Source organism: Trichosurus vulpecula, chromosome 3, assembly GCF_011100635.1.
Source record: "Trichosurus vulpecula isolate mTriVul1 chromosome 3, mTriVul1.pri, whole genome shotgun sequence".
In the NCBI taxonomy this organism is placed as follows: Eukaryota; Metazoa; Chordata; class Mammalia; order Diprotodontia; family Phalangeridae; genus Trichosurus; species Trichosurus vulpecula.
In genome coordinates, this window is record NC_050575.1 from 144,202,076 (window position 1) to 144,220,351 (window position 18,276).

An 18,276-nucleotide genomic window follows, 5' to 3' on the forward strand; every position below is an offset into this window, starting at 1 on the left:
AGCCATGGCCACTACCCTGGCTCAGGCCCTCCTCATCTCTCACTTGGACTATAGCAATAGCCTCCTAATAGGTCTCACTGCCTCAAGTATCTTCTCTCCCTGTGTTGCAGAATGTATTCGATTCATCCTGAACACATCTGCTAAACTGATATTCTGCAAGCAATGTTATGACTATGTTACATCCCTACTCTGTAAATTCTGGTGGCTCCCTATTGCTAGGACTCCCTAGGATGGGAATTCTTAATATTGTTTGTGCCATGGACCCCTTTGACAGTCTGGTGAAGCTAATGGGACCCTTCTCAGAATAATGTTTTTGAAATGCATAAAATATATAGGATTACACTGAAACACAGTCATTGAGGAATTTAAAACAAAAACAAGTACACAGACTCCAGAGTAAGAATCCTTGCTCTAGGATCAAATACAAATTCCCTGGAGTGACATTTAAAGCCTTCACAATCTGGCTTCAGCCCACTTTTCTAGGCTTCACACACACACACACATACAACACCCTTTCCCTTCATGCACTCTGTGATCCAACCAAACTGACTGGTAGTTTCCTACATAAGACGGTCCATCTCCCACATCCACGCCTTTGCACACTCTGTCCCCCATGCCTGGAGTTTTCTTTCTCTTCCTCTTCATCTCTCAGAATCCCTAACTTTCTTCAAAGCTCAACTCAATTACAACCTCCTATGTGAGACATCTCCTGATGTACAGCTTTCAGTGGTTCCCACAAAAATTACCTTGTATTTACTTTGCGCATATTATAACTTTACTTATATAAATATATTTTGTTTCCCTTGATTGAATTTAAACTCACCGAAGGCAGGAGCCATTTCATTTTTGTTTTTTTAATCTCCAAGGCTTAGCACAGTGCTTGACTTATAGGTATTTAATAAATGTTCAGTGATCAACTGATTAAGGTATTATAAGGAATGCTGTACTCTATAAAGAAAGGTACTCTAATGATTTCATGTTTTATGGAAATATGTGTAATTGTGAAAACTAAGCTCATATAGTTTACTTGTTTTTTTGAAAACATTTTACTTTGAAACACTTGGTATCCTTTCCAGGAGATATTAGTGAACGATAAAGTAAAATAGTACTGTTTCTGGTAGCAACACAAATGAAAAGGAGCGGGCTGACTGCAGCCTGAAGGACCTAGAGAAGTCAGACACAAACTCAGCCGAAGTGATCAGGAAGCTTTCTGAACTGTTCAACAGATCTTCAGTCACTGCGTTTGGTTTCTAACTGCAGATCTGAAGAGCGTGCACCTGAAGTGGGTGGTCAGTTGATAAGATGGACAGTAGACAGGTACGGCTTACTAACATCAGCACATTAGAGCTGATTGTTATTGTTTTCTTTCCTAAAGATGAAACAAAACAACTTGACCTTTTTTTTTTTTAAGGGCAAACTTCCAAACTGTCTGGCAGATATCCAGCACGTGACCTCGGAGCGGGAAGGCCTTGTCAGTGTTTCTGTAGGAGCCAGATTGCCTTGACAAGCATACAGGCAATTAGAACACAATGGGAAGCTAAAGAAAAAATACCTCACTATGGATATTTTGGCATAAGAAAAATACAATAAAAATCACTGGCAAATTTTAACTTGCAGATGAGGCAAATTCTATAAAAAGCCTAACACCTAAGGCTATCCAGTAGTCATTCAAGTTTAAGGGCTATGAAGACTTAACAGTAAAATTACATGTGACTCTACATTACGAATGGCAGCCTGGCAATACAGCAGAGTTGAGTGCCCTCAACAAGATTAAAATGTAAATGGGAAATGTTTAACAAAATAAAAACAACTGCAATATAACACAGATAATATTAATGTATGGTTTTCTAAGGGGATGGTTTCTATTTGAGTTTGACACTACTGGCTAGAGAACACCTCGCTGTCCTTGACGGGCTCAAGTCATTTGATTTGAAAAAGAATGACAAAAGACTGTCATTCCATAGAATGGAAGAAGTATAATATTGCCAGGGTATTTTCAGTTTTCTTTGAAATATTATGGTAAAAGGGGAGACACCACAGGACCAGAGAGAGGCAAATGTGCTGATTTTCAAAAAAGGAATATAGTAAAGTCCTTAAATTACAGACCAGTGGGCTTGGTTTAGATTTCTGGAAAAATTTTAGACTGTATTATTCAAAAGATGCTTTGAGAACATCTAGAAATGAAAGCAGTGACCACAAAGAGTCAGCACAATTCATAACCAACATGTTCAGAACATGAGGCACCAGAGAAGCTTCATTTCCTTTGACAGTTACTAGATTGGTCTATCAGGGTAATGTTGTAAACAGTTACCTAGAATTTAACAAAGCAGTTTACAGAGTCTTTAATGCCATACTGATAAAAAGACTTAAGAGATGTGGGCTGGACGGTATAGGATTTGAAAGGTAACCATTAATAGTGCAGTGTAAACTTGGAAAGAGGATTCCAGTGGAATGCCCCAGTGAAGTGTACTTGGGCCTGTTCTCTTTAACATTTTACTAATCACTTGGACAAAGAAAAAAATGACATGCTTATAAAATCTGCAGATGACACAAAGCTGGATGGACTAGCTAAAACAATGAATGGCAGAATCAGGAATTAAAAAGCTCTGGATAGGCCAGATGATTAGGCTGGGTCTCATGACATTTGAAAGGCATAATAATTGTAAAGTGTTAGACTTGGGCAAAAAAATTCAAGCTCACAAATATGACATGGCAGAGCTGTGGTGCAATATGTGTTCATTTGAAAAGAGGCCTGGAAACTTTAGAGGAATCCAAGTTCAAAAGGAGTCAAAAAAGTGTGTGACTGGTAGCTAAGAAAGCTAATGTGATGGTGGACTGCGTAAGAGAGGCCTTGGAACCAGAAAGAAGATGACAGTTCTGTTGTGCCCAGTCCTGATCACATGACATATGGAATGCTGTGCTCAGCTGCAGGCGTGACATTTTAGGATGGATAGCAATAAACCAAATAACATCCTGGTAAGGCAGAAGGCCTCAAGAAAGAAAGAGGGAACTAAGGAAATTTAACATGGAGGTGAGAAGATTTAGGTGGGACAAATGACTGGATCTCAAGTATTTGGAGTGCTATGATATGAAAGAAGGATCAGGTGTGTTTTGCTTGGCTCCAGAGGGCAGAACTAAGAAAGAGCGATGGGTAGAAGTTGCAGAGAGGCAACTGTAATCTTAATGTGAGAAGAAACTACTTACATACCATAACTTTCCAACCTACAATGGGCTGCCTTTGGAAGGCAGCAAGTTTCCTGTCACTTGTGGTCTTTAAACAAGAGCTGGAGGATCACTTGCCAGGCATCTCCTGGAGAAGGTCCTTCTCAGGTACTATTTGGACTGAGATTGTGTGATTCTGTTCTAATTTTATTCAGAAGGAAATGCAGATGATTGGATGTGTATAACTCCTATCAAAATGCTTGCTGTTTCAGGGAGGGTGGTGGTGAAGGAAGGAGACAGAAAATTTGGAACTCAAATGCTAGAAATTGTCTTTAGATGTAACTGGGGAAGATAAAATATTATTAAAAAAAACAAAAAAGGAAGTAAATGTAGAACACTGAGGGATTGTGATGTAGTTGGAAGGACAATGGATTAGCAAACAAGTGATTTGGCTTCAAGTCCTGCTCTTCTGTCTGTGTGACTTTGGACAAGTCACTTAACCTCCTCCAGCCTTAGTTTCTTTATTAATAAAATGGTAAAGAGCTATAGGGAAGTATTGGTGGTTTCTAAGTTCTGTAGGAAGTACTGTGGTTTGTAGGTAATGGCACAATACTTGGCACATAGTAGGCATATAGCAAAAACTTGCTAATTGGTTGCCAGTGTTCTTCAAGGTCAGGGCCTCCTGGATCAATCTTGGCATAGTGTGTATTCCTGATGTGTGCCAGAGGGAACCCAACCTTGTCCATTGCTGCTCATCATAATCAGGTGCCACTTTTTATACCTACTAATCTGCCAGATGTGGGAACTCATAGTCTCTTGGTCCCTATGTTAGTGTGGATCTTCTCTCAGTCACTCAGGATTTATATCCTTGGACACTGTGTTCTTTTCCTCTTTCTTTGGTAGGTCTTGGAACCCCTTAATTTTCCCTCCTCATTCATTCCCTGTACTGGAGGGGATTCTTGATGCCAAGGGCCTGGAGTGATGTCATTTTTCCCAGTAGTCTGGCCAAATGAGATGACAAAGCCCTCTGTGAACCATAAAAGCACTGTTTAAATGTCAGTTCTTGTGTCCTATGACCCTCTCAAATCCCCTGCACTGGGGTCCATGCTGCCCCCACGCTGAAAGTCAAATGGATCCCACCCAACCAAAGGACACAAAAGAGGACTTGCATATCACTCAAAATAATTTTACATTCTATCCTTGGCACCTGTTTTTTGGTAGTGGCCTATAGAATAACAAGGGAAAGCAGGGCAACCCAGGCTAAAGCTACCCATAAACCTAAAAATGAACCCCTGTAATTCATATCATAGGGAGAATGTGTTGCTCACATGAAATGTAAACTTTTTTAATGATAAGTTTATGGTTTTGTAAGCATCTGTTCCAATTAATTAAATGTAATGTTCCCATAGCTAAGATAAAATGAAGGTCAGTGGTCTGATATGCAGTCATTTGAATCAAAATGACACTCCACACATAGAGTGACTAGAGAATTAATTATTAGGAGGAATAATCACGTATTCTTTCTCACAGCCTACAAGGGCATATTGGATAAAACCTGAAGTAGTAGAATAGAGGTGGGAGGCAAGAATTATGTGGTGATCCTGTATGGAACTTGGGGTGCTGAAAGGTTTGAGCTAAATCAAAATGTGCTGTTCACAACAATGCAGACCTTCGAAGAGCAACCCTCTTCATGAGTAGCACCAAAAAATATTAGAGGAGAGGCACACTATTTTTGTAGTGAAGTTGTAGGGCCTAGTTCAACAAATCAAAATGAATTCAACAAACATTCATTAAGTATCTCCAATGAATAAGGCATTATGCTAATCCTGTCTCTTAGACCACTGCAATTTACCTGAAGAGGGCCACATAGAGCAGAGTAATTTTTAAAGGGAAAGGAGTTGGATCCTTATTGCTTGGATTCTTAGAATATGAAATTTACCCATATCTAAGAATTGATAATTTATGAGATTTCTTTACTTTATAGACTGTAGTGCCTTACACGTAGTAGGCAGTCAACAAATAGGATTTGTTTCATTAATGTTGGGTATAAAACAATTTTCTTTAAAGATAATTCTGATCTTCACTAAAATCAGTGATATATTTCCAGGGAAAAAAACTACTGTAATAGTCAAGGTGAGAGGTAATGAGAGCCCGAATTAGGATGGTAGCCATGAGTAGGGAGAAAGATGCCAGAGATGTTGTATAAATTATGAGATCTGGCAACAGATTAGATATGTAGGGTAAGAGTGAGAAGTTGAGGATGACACCAAGGTTGTGAGCCTGGGTGACTGGGAGGATGGTAGTGTCCTTGACAGTAATAAGGAAGTGTAATCAGGGAGGATCTGGAGAGAAAGATAATGAATTCTGTTGTAGACATGTTGAATTGGAGATGCCTTTGGGATATCCAGTTTTGAGAAGCCTAACAGGCATTTGGTGGTATGTGAGTGGAGCTCAGGAGAAAGGGTAGGCTTGGATAAATAGATGGAAGAATATGGTTATAAGAACAGATAGCTTTTATATAGTACCTCAAGGTTGGCAAAGCATTTTACTTGTTAACTCCTTAGATTCTCAAACAATTCTGGGAGGTAAGTGCTATCATTAACCTCATTTTACAAAGAAGGAAACTGTGAGACACAGAGAGATAGAGTTGCCAAGAGTCACGTGGTTGATAAGTGTCTGAGGCTGGAATTAAACTCAGGTCTTCCTGACTCCAGGCTTGGCTCTCTGTGTACTGTGCCACCATCTTGCTATCTCCAATGTGAGACAGAACCATCTGCATAGAAAGGATGAGTGAACCCGTGGGAGCTGATGTGATTACCTATGAGTGAGAAGGCAGCCCAGGACAGAGCCCTGAGGGATGCTCAGAGGTAGTATGGATGATATGGATGAAGACTGAGCAAAAAAGACTGGGAAGGAATAGTCAGATACACTCATTGAAGCAAAAATAGTACAGAGAGAAGAAAGTGTCCAGGAGAAGGTGGTCAACAGTGAAAGATGTCAGTGTAGATGTCTTAGTGCTGCTGTGCTCCCTTTGCCCAGTCTGATGGCATTCTAGGAAGGATTGCTATAGAGGTGGCAGGTCTGCTTCCTGCTGCAGAGGATTTCTATGAGCTGGAGAAATGATCAGGAAGGGCCTCAGGGAAAGGTCAGAGATTTATCATACACAATACTTTCATTTTCAAACCCCTGATCTAGGTACCTTCTCTTTAATACACAGGAGATGCTAACAACAAAAACACCACCACACACATAATTTTTTATAACACTTTAAGCTTTGAACAGAGTTTTATGAATATTTCATTTGATCTTCACAATGACCCTAGGAGGTAGGGGCTAATTTATTATCCCCATTTCACAGATAAGGAAGCTGAGGCTGAGAGAAGTTTTCGACTTGCCTATGGTTATACAGCTAAGTCTGATGCAGGATTTGAACTGAGGTCTTTCTGAGTCCAGATCCAACACCCTCTCCATTGTGCCACCTAACTGCTAACTTCCTAGGCAGTAGTCTGAATAGGTTAACACATTTCTTAGAGTGAGTGGAAGAGTTCAGCAGCAGGATTAGGCCATTGTGTTTAATGTATTTAATATCCTTAAAATATCCTTAAAAGACTATTCCAAGAAAAGCTGTGACATGTTACTACTTCTTGGGGGAAGGTATCATACACTGTTTTGGTGTATGTGGGAACTTTTTTATCAATGACATCCTTGGTGGATCCATAGATGTGGAATCTCTGAGTCAAAGGGTATGGACATTTGGGACCTTCATTTCTAGTGCTAGTGCATACCATCCTGATACACTGTAGTTTAGATGGTCTATCTGGTTTACAAGCTGTTTTCCACAAAGTTCTTTTATATTAGCTGATAAAGAGTCAGAGCCATTTTGGCTAAAATTTTTTGTGACCTGGCAAAAAGGGGTAGGAGTTTACATTTCTAAGTTCACTTTATTTTTCAAAGGATTTGCCTAAAAGTCTTGCAACTAAAACTGAAACCACAGCACTGTCCTTGTATCTGTACAATCTGTACAAGACCACACATGAGTAATGCAGAGAATCACAGCAATTGATCCTGAAAGAATTCATGAAAGCAAAATATGGGAATTTATGTTGTGGAAAAATATATGAGGGCTAGGATGGACTTTTTATTTTCTCACAAGAAAGTTTAGCCTTTAGAAGTCACAGTGTTTTTGTTTGCTTTCAGGTGTGTTGGCTGCATTTTCCAATATAGTTCATCCATATATTTACTTGCTGTACTTACTTATTTCTGCCAGATAATACATGAAATCTCTTATTTTCTTTAATGTGCATTATTTTTCTCTGAAGACCCCAACATACTTTTCCCTTAGACTAAGAAAACCAAATAGAAATAAAGGGCAGATAGAAGAGAGTATCTAAGTCACTGCTTTTCTCTTTACTGTAATTCAGCATAGTGGAGTGTGATCATCATAAACAAGAGAAAGGCTTTGAGCTGTAGAAAGAATCTTATTTTTGGAAACATTATGACAAGCCCAACTATCATACACATAAGTTATGTCCATTGTGAAGTAAAGAAAACAATCAAGCCAAAGGATTCATTTGATTATGGACAAAACAAAGGAAGGAAAATGTTTTGAGATAATTTATCAATGAGCTGCTAAAGAAAACAAAGCCCTAGAGATCTCTGTGACTGAAAGCATCAAAGACTTAAGAGTTATTTTGTCTTGCTACATGCACACTCTGGGTTTAGCAACAGGTGAAACAATTGATTTGGACCATCAAGATGCCTCTGAAAACATAAAGGGGAGGGCTGATTTTCCCCTCAGGGATTACAAAGGAATATTTGAAGACTTTTCAGTTAGCTCCCCCTGTAAGAATTTCATCATTCTCTTTGTGCCCAGTTAACCAGTAATGCTAAACAGGATGGGAAGCATACTAGATACTTGTTTGGGGAAGAATGGTGTAGTACCTAATTTGCCAATCTTAGCTCATTATGGAGCAATGTAAAATCCTAGGGAAAGGATCCTACAACAAATCAGATTTTCCTAAAGTATAGCTAGACTGACTCATGACATAAGAGTCAGTAGAAGAGTCATCTTAGGGGTGAAGCCAAGATGGTGGAGAAAAGGCAGGGACTTGCCTGAACTCTCTCACGTTCCCCTCCGAATAACTTTAAATAATGCCTCAAAATGAATTCTGGCGTAGCAAAACCCACAAAAGGAGGGGGTGAAAATTTTCAAGCCCAAGACAACTTAGAAGGTTGGCAAGAAATATCTGTCTCAAAAAGGTGAAAATGGAACACAAGCATAGCCTGAACTTCTACAAACCAGCAGGAGGCCTAGGGGTAACTGAATTAGTAGTAGTAGTAGTAGCAGCAGCAGCAGCAGCAACAGCAGCAGCAATAGCTTCTGCAGCTCTCAGAATATACATAGGAGGGGGTGAGATGATTGGTCAAAAAGAGATTATAGGGGTCCCTTTACTGGCACTGGGTACAGGATTCTGTTGTATTGCCTATCTGTGGATCTGGGTTGCAGCCTCAGGGCAAGAAGAAGCACTAGTATGCTACAGTTTGCGGCCACAGGGAACTAGGGACCCTGGTCCCAGTTCCAGGGCAGAATAAAGTGATTGTGGTTGCTCACAGAGCACAGGCCAGAAGACTAGTAAACAAACCTCTCCTTAGATCATACCACCTTGGAAGAACTGAAAACCCCCAGAACTAGCTCTGTAACCAATTGCACAAAAAAACCTGAAGGTTGGGACAATGCCCCTTCCACTCCAGAAGCAGAGCACCACTTTCGCAAAGAGTTAAAAGTAAAGAAATAGGCTGGAACAATAAGCAAATAGCAGAGAAAGATCCTGACCATAGAGAATTACTATGGTGACAGGAAAAATCAAAACACAAACTCAGAAGACAACAAAGTCAAAACTCCTACATCCAAAGTGTCAAAGCAAAATGTGAATTGCCCGCAGGACATGGAAAAGCTCAAAAAGGTTTTTAAAAATCAAGTGAGTGAGGTACAAGAGAAATTGGGAAAGGAAAATGAGAGTGATGCAAGAAAATCATGAAAAAAGGGTCAACCACTTGGTTAAAGAAGTACAAAAAAAAATACTGAAGAAAATAACACCTTAAAAAAACAGAATAGGCCAAATGGAAAAAGCACAAAAACCGATGAAAAAAAAGAACTCCTTAAAAGGTACAATTGGCCAAATGGAAAGAGAGGTACAAAAATTCAATGAAGAAAAGAACTCCTTAAAAAGTAGAATTGGCCAAATGGAAAAGGAGATACAAAAGCTCAATGAAGAAAATAACTCCTTAAAAATTAGAACTGGACAAGTGAAAGCTAATGATTGTATGAGACACCAAGAAACAATAAAACAAAATGAAAAAATAAGAAAATGCACAATATTTCATTGGAAAAACATCTGATCTGGAAAATAGATCTAGGAGAGATAATTTAAGAAGACCTTAGTTGTCAACTTTCAAGAAGTTATCAAAGAAAACTACCTTGATGTTCTAGAACCAGAGTGTAAAATAGAAATTGAAAGAATCCACCAATCACCTCCTGAAAGAGATCCAAAATGAAAATTCCCAGGAAAATTATAGCCAAATTCCAGAGCTCCTAGCTCAAGGAGGAAATATTGCAAGTAGCCAAAAAGAAACAATTCAAATATTGTGGAGCCATAGTCAGGATAACACCAGATTTAGCAGCTTCTACATTAAAGGATTGGAGGGAGGGCTTGGAATATGCTATTCTGGAGGGCAAAGGAGCTAGGATTACAACCAAAAATCAGCTATCTAGTAAAACTGAGTATAATCCTTCAAGGGAAAATGTGGACGTTCAATGAAATAGAAGACGTTCAACCATTCCTCATGAAAATACCTGAGCTGAACAGAAATTCTGACCTTCAAATACAAGACTCAAGGGAAGCATAAAAAGGTAAACAGGAAAGAGAAATCATAAGGGATTCAATAAGGTCAAACTTCACAGTATTACATGGGAATATGCTACCTTTAACTCCTAAGAACTTTCTCATTACTAGGGCAGTGAGAAGTATTTGAATATGATGGGATGATATCTAAAAAATAAAATCAAGGGGTGAGAAAAAGTTATGCACTGGGAAAAAGGAAAAAGGAGAGGTAGGATGAGGTAAATTATCTCATATAAGTGAGGCACAAAACAGCTTTTACAGAGGAGGGGAAGCGGGATTACATATGAGGGGGATACTTGAACTTTATTCTCATGGGAATTGGCTCAGAGAGGGAGTAACACATACACTTAGTTTGGTATAGAAATCTATCTTACTCTAAAAGAAATTGGGGGGGGAAGGGATAAGAGAAGAGGGGAATGATAGAAAGGAGGGTAGATTGGGGGAGGTGGCAGTCAAAAACAAATCCCTTTTGAGGATGGACAGGGTGAAAGAAGAGAGAGTAGGATAAAAGGGAAAAAATAGGATGGAGGGAAATACATAGTAATTATAACTGTGAAAAAAATTTTTATAGCAAGTTTCTCTGACAAAGGCCTCATTTCGTAAATATATAGAGAACTGAGTCAAATTTATAAAAATAAGAGCCATTCCCCAACTGTTAAATGGTCAAAGGATATGAACAGTCAGATTTCAGATGAATAAAATCTTTCTATAATCATATGAAAAAATGCTCTAAATCACTATTAATGCCAATTAAATGCCAATTAAAACAATTCTCAGTTACCACCCCATACCTATCAGATTGTCTAATATGACAGAAAAGGAAAATGACAAATGCTAGAAGTAATATGGGAAAATTGAGCCACCAATGCACAATTGGTAGAATTGTGAACTGACTGAACCTTTCTGGAGAGCAATTTGGAACTATGCTCAAAGGGCTATAAAATCATCTATACCCTTTGACCCAACAATAACACTATTAAGTCTGAATCCCAAAGGGATAAAAAAGAGCAAAAGGACTTATATGTACAAAACTCTTTTTGTGGTGGCAAAGAATTGAAAATTGGGGGGACGTCCATGACTAAATGGCTGAACAAGTTGTGGTATATGATTGTGATGGAACACCATTACAGAAATGATGAGCAGGATGCTCTCAGAAAAACCTGGAAAGAGTTACATGAACTGATGCAGAGTGTAATGAGCAGAACCAGAAGAACAATGAACATAGTAACAGTAATATTGTATGGTGATCAACCGTGAATGACTTAACTATTCTTAGCGATACAATGATCCTAGACAATTCTGAAGGACTTTGTGACAAAAAATGCAATCCATTTCCAGGGAAAAAAACTGATGGAGTCTGAATGCAGATCCAAACATACTTTTTATAAACTTTCTTCATTTTTCTTTTTTTTGTTGTTTTTTTTTTCTGTCACAACATGACTAATATGGAAATATGTTTTGCATGACTGCACATGTATAATCTATATCAAATTGCTCATCTTTTCAATGAGGGGGGAGGGGCGGAAGATAATTTGGGACTCAAAATTTAAAAAATTATTTCTACATATAATTGGGGAAATATAAAATATTAAACATACCTTAAAAAGTAAAAATAAAAAAGGAGAGCTACCTTATTAACTAAACCCAGTAGTGAATAAATTTGCAGTACACCAGCTTTTTGGGGGGAGGGAAGTGATTTACTATTCAGGGTCTTACTTAGTGTGATGACACTTTGTAGCATGATGGAATTACTCTGAAGTCGAAATCAATATGAAGCAGGCAAACTCTCAGGATGTAAATAATTTTCAAAAGTGGGCATATACTTGATGGACAGAACACTGGGGAAGTATGTTGTGCATTTCCCACCTTTGAGCCTGTCACTTTAGTTGTGATCTATGGTATCTTTGGGGAGGGAAAATGAAAAATGTGAAGGGCAGTTCAACAGGATCTGAACCTCAAAGAAAGTCATAAATGGATAAATGGGAGGCAAATGTATCAACTGCTGAGAAGCCTAAGGGAACTAAACTGTCAGAGTAATCAATCTAGGAGCAGCTTTGCAAATTGGACTTTACTGATATGACTTTCAAAATGATTTTGAGAGTGTTCAGGTTTATTTGGAGGCTGGTCTGCATAAGGGAGAAATACTTTATATATGCAAATAGATAAAGAGACATAGGGAAAAAGGGAAATAGATAAAGAGTAAGAGAAAAACTCTCAGTACAGCTTGTCTGAAAGCTACAGACTTTCTCATCATGAACTCATTTGTGAGAATGAGCAGGCAACCCATCCAACTGGCTGGATTGTACCTCCTCTTCTTCCCTTTGTTCGTCTTTTGATGGATGTGCTAATGAGTAGAGAACTGGCTAAAAATTAGAAGAAAAAAGATCAAAGAGTAAGGACAGAGTAGAAAACATGTTAGATTTTGAGCCTGAAGACCTGGGCTCAAATTGGGCATTTGTGTGAACTTGGACTCATCATTTCTCTCTGGGCCCAATTTTCTTTTTTTGGCAAATAGGCATCCAGCTGATCAGAGGTCCCTTATGACTCTGTATCTAGGACCCAACGAAAGCAGAACCCAGTTAAGTATAAAACTACTGACAAACTTTACATATCATGGAGACAGCGAAATTCTGGGCACCTTTCCACAGGTAGTATGATTATGCTAATCAGTACCTGTTTACTGGAAAATTTTCTTCTCTGTGCAACAAAAAGTATACACAACTGTTTCTTTTGGTTCCTGGGACACTCAATTTAATATGTTGCTAGACAATGAAGGAAATTAACGCATCTCTGGTTATTCACTTCAAATTCTAATATTTCTACAGTAGGGAAAGAAAGTGATTTATTTGTAAGGTAGGATATTTTTCGGTACCAGGGAAAACTTGCATCATCTCTGGATAGAACAGTGGATGGATGCTACATCTAGAGTCAGGAAAACCATGGTTCAAAACCTGCCTTGGATACTTACTAGATGTAGGACCCTGGGGAAATCCCATAACCTCTCTAGGGTTCACTTTTGTCATGTGTAAAAAGAGTTGGGGTGGGGGTATATTTGGTATAGCAAGGAAGAACTGAGATAATATAAGTAAATGTTTTGTAGATTTTAAATTGCCATACAAATGCTAGCAATTATTATTATGTAGTAATTTGATCACCATTTGACAAACCCATTTTATTAGTTTGTCATTGGTGTGATCCTGGGGAATTCCCTTTATCTCTCTCTAAGTCTTGATCTCTTTACCTGAAAAATGGGAATAATAGTGCCTACCACACAAGGTTATTGTGAGGGTAAAATGAAATAACATATGAAAAGCACTTTTCAAATCTTAAATTATTGTATCAATGAGCTATTCTAGACAGCATTTTCATACCAATATTTACAAATGATAATTGATTTTACTTACTGTTATTTTACGAGGGCAGTCATTAGAACAGAGACCACTGAGAACTGTTGAAAAATTAAAAAAAACCAGGCTATTATTGTTATAATGGCAAGTCTATGTTTATAATCCATTCTATTTTTCCTTTAAAATCCATGAATGTACTATATTGATTTACAATCATGAGCAGAAACAAATCTAGTTCCTGTAGATCTGAGCAGGTGAAATTACTACTGCCTACCTTACACTAATATTTCAAAGGCTTTTATTGACCTGCCCAAGTTGATGAATGCTTTGCAAAGTCTGTAGGTAAGACATTTAATCACTGCAATATTATATGACATTTGCTTATTTTTTCTGTTTTTCAATTGATTAGTCTAATTTCAGTTGAGACTGTTCAAGGGAGGTGGTAAATGCAAACAAATTAAAATAGATGCCAAAAATAGCAAAGAGAACATTGAATATCTTATATCTCAAATGAACCTTTCCATTAATCTTTCAGGTGGCCAAATACTATATACATATATATATATATATACACATGTATAATGATTATTACTCAGAATACAATTATAAAACATGAAAAAGGGAATAAACATATATACAAGCATAACAAATATAGTATATAACATCATACCTTACTTTCTTTTCATTTATATCATCACGACTCCTACCCCACTCAACACAAAATAAAATACTTGGCCTCTAAAAGACATATGCAGTTTTCATATATTAGATATTAAATTCAATCAGTTAGGTCATCATTGTTCTCTCTGACATAGTAACACCTTCCATGAGGGAAGGCATCAGATGCTTACTCAAAAGGCATTGAGCACTTAAAAACTGTTTGGTGAATGAATAAATATCAAAGAAAACATTTGTTTTAATTAAATTAAAAAATTATTTAATAATTAATTAATGTGAAAATTGAAAAACTCTACTTAGCTAGCATACAAATTGTTACATTATTAATTCTTAGCAGAGTGATACTAAGTTTTTTTTTTTTTTTAAACAGAGCCTTCACCTAAATTTATCTGACTTCTTTGTTCCTTGTTACTGAGCTTGCTAATGGATTAACACATAAATATCCACAGGTTAAATGTTTACTTCCTTATGCTCATGACAAAAGTATAACAACAAAAATGGTTTAAAGATAAGCTCCCAAACTTGATTTGGATTTTGTAAAAGCAAAGAGCAGAATTACTAAGTCCAAATCGTAGAATGTCCCTCAGTATCAAATAATGGACAGCGAGCCTTGGAGCCAGAAAGACCTACCTGGAGATCTCCACTAACATTGCCAATACCCTATGTTGAGTATTTTTCACAGCCAAACCACATTACTGTTTAAGGTTAGACTATCCTTGGTATACACTGAGTATTGTTGCCTGATTCACTTTCCTATGACATTTATTTCATTATGCCATTTTCCTGCCCAAAAATCTAATAGGAAACCTACTGTCCAAATTATTATCATGCTATGTACATAACAGGGCCTTATTTCAATGCAAAATGCAAAGAGTACTGGGCCTAGGGTCAGAAAGAACAGAATGCAAATGCAACTTCAGACATTTACTGGCTGTGTGATCCTGGGCAAATCACTTAACCTCTGTCTGCCTCAATTTCTTCAACTGTAAAATGGGGATAATAATAACCTCTACCTCCCAGGATTGTTGTGAGGATCAAATGATTTACTTGTAAAGGACTTATATTTGGTAAGCACATACTATGTGCAAGATGAGTTGTACGATGGATTAATGCATGGAGGTCCTAGTTTGGCCTCTGGAAGAACTAGGTATTAAATCTTGTTTTGGGAATATTCTAGTTGTGTGACCACGGGGAGTCACTTAACCTCTTAGTGCTCTAGATAACTAAGACTTTAAGTTACAGATAAATTCCTGGAAGCTCCCCACACTGACAGGAAAATAAAAAAGAGATGTGCAAGGCACCATGACAGACAGTTAATAATGTTTATTGAATGGAGGAATGAAAAAGTGAACCCTAAGAGAGGGTGGCAGCAGTCAGCATGATAATTCAAGATGTGAGCAAGCACTATTAATATGTTAAATTTCTCCCTAAAGTTCCTGTCCATGAAATTTCCTTTGGGGTCTCTTGATCTTCACTTTCAGTGGCACCAGTGAAAAAAATTATCCTAACTTTATTACTTAAAAGATATATGAAAAATTAATAAATCATTGGATTAGCACTACCTTTCTGAAATAATTCCAAGAATATCAGAACCTCTGTAGCAACATTTTAGATACAATCAAAAATATTTACTGCTAAGTCCTGCCTTATAAAAGTAATTTCTTTTCAAAAAGTGACTTTGGAACCGGATTTGTCTTTTTCTGCTAGTATTTTAATTCTAACTTTAAGGTGACATGATCACAATACTAAGATACCCACTTAAAGCAATGTTTTCTTTTCCCACAGAATTTATTTAATGAAATCAGCTCTAGCTATAAAGTGCTTTTGAATCAATACATTTGTGGTAAAAGAAAAACTGTCCACAGAATATAAATGCAACACTGAAGATTATTTTACCTGGTCCTAGACTTTTAAAAAAAATTCCAAAAGGAACCACCTGTTCCTTAAAAATTAATTCAATGTCAGCAAGAGAGCTCTGTTTAATTGAGAATGTTGTTTAATTAAGAATTAGGTCAGAACACCTAAATATGTTATTATCATAAAGGTTAACTTGTGCTCAAATGAATGTCTCAGCTATAAAAGTGCTTGACCTTTTCAGTGACATTCATGCAGCTACTATAACAGGTGATGAAGGACTAATCTACTTCCCTAAATCTCCTGGGTTACCACAGAGAATACAGAAATCATGCAAGAAGAGAAAACAAATGTGTTTTAGTTAGCATTGGGGGATACTCTGCTCCTGCATAAACATGGCAGCATTGAGAAAAAATGAGCAAAATTCACATTCTGTCTTTGGCAGTAGAACCTTTTGTGGCCTGGGCTTTACTTTTCCTGGCACTAAAACGGAAGAGATTGTTGTTTTTATATCAAGAGCTTATTATGTACCTGATGCAGCATAATTAGAAAAGATTTGTAAACTCAGAGTCCCATGATGCTAGATTTTAATGGATCTGGGATCTCACTGAGGTGGGAAAGGACAGATTATAAACCACCCACACCTTCTTCTCCTGGACAACTGTCCTTATGCTTTTAGAAATCCTTCACAGAAACTCCACTCAACATACTTGCAGCCTTCCTTTAGGACTCTTAAAATTATATGGAGACTATAAAGTGGGGATAGTGGTATATCATCAGAGGGAGGGTTTATAGACAGATTCTAATGAATTATAAGGTCATGGACTTATTTCAACACACACCTATATATGTCCATATCACCCAATATTCTACGATTCCATTCTCCCTCTGCTGTGCAAGGCCCCAAGCTTCATGATCCTGAGCCCAGTGTTAGCCTCTTAGGGCAGATATAACCTAAACTAACCATTTCCCCGAGCAGTTGCCAGGTGCCATCAAGGAGATTCTGCCCAGACCTCCTACCCTCAGATCACCTAGTGGCTATGGCAAGGATAGTGGGCTGTGAACTTGGAAGCAGTGACTGGTGGGTAAGAGCCCCATCTCATCTCAGAGTGAGTGACCCAGAAGAACAGTCATGGGTGAATTCTGATCTGGATCATAAATATCATCACATTATCTTTTCTGCCCCAAATCTACTAATCCTTCAAACTTCCCTATTATTGTTGAGGGCATCACCACCTTTCCAGTTACTCAAACTCCTACAACCTTGTGGTCATCTTTGATTTCTCCTGCCCTATATATACAATCAGTTGCCAAAATGTGTCAGTTCTACTGCCCAATTTCTCTTATCCTACCCCTTCTTTCTACTCACACAACCACTACTCTAGTTTAGGTCTTCATCAACTGCTATTGTAATAGCTTCCTAATTATTTACCCTGCCTCAAGTCTCTCCTTGACTGAAGAGATTTAATTTCCTCATTTGATGACCTTTTCTGAGGCCTCATCCTCCTTGATCTCTATGTAACTTTTAAAACTATCTGCTATACCCTCCTTTTGATTCTATAATGCTGTTTTTTCCTGGTTTTCCTCTTATCTGTCTGACTGTTCCTTCTTAGGCCCCTTTTCTAGGTCATTATTCCTTTTCTGTACACTAAGCAAGTGGTTCCTAAGGCTCTGTATTGAGTCTTTTTTTCTTTCTACTGTTTCTCTCATTAGTTTCATTGATTCCTGGGTGCTGAATTATTAACAATATGCAGATGGTTCCTAAATCTATGTATCCAACCCTAAGCTCTTTCTAGAATTTCAGTCCTAGATTGTCAATCAACTGCTGAAAATTTCCACTTGAAGCCTCAAATTTATTGTGTGAAAAACCGAACTCATTATTGTTCTCGCTAAACCTGTCCACTCTAGTCATCTAAGGCTCCAAGTAATGTCTTTGATTCTTCTCTCTCTCTCTCTCCCCCTCCCTCCCCTCATCTAATCAGTTGTTAAATCCTATCAATTTTATTTCTGCACCCTCTTTCTTATATGTTACCCTTCTTTCAAGTCCCATGGCCACCATCCTAGTTCAAGCCCTTATCATGTCTTCCTTGGACTACTATAATAGCCTGCCTCCAGTCTCTCTTCTCTCCAACCCATCCATCCTCCACATAGCTGTCAAATCGTATTTCAAAAATACAGATCTGACCACATCACTCCACCACTCAACAATTTTCATTAGCTTCTATTATCTCTTTAATAAAACACAAATACCTCAAACTGGCATTTAAAGACCTCTATAATTTGGCTCTAACTGACCTTTCTAGCCTTATTTTGTATTATTTCCCTTAAAGAAT

The 18,276-nt window shown here is 37.8% G+C and overlaps 1 protein-coding gene across 1 annotated transcript in view; it reads right to left on the bottom strand.

Annotated features, from left to right (window-relative positions):
• The window catches only part of ITFG1 (integrin alpha FG-GAP repeat containing 1), a 266,220-nt gene that overhangs the window by 54,509 nt on the left and 193,435 nt on the right, over positions 1-18,276 (bottom strand). The window contains exon 13 of the mRNA XM_036751887.1: positions 13,469-13,512. Within this exon, the coding sequence (XP_036607782.1) occupies positions 13,469-13,512 (44 nt within the window). The remainder of the gene's footprint in view (positions 1-13,468; positions 13,513-18,276) is intronic.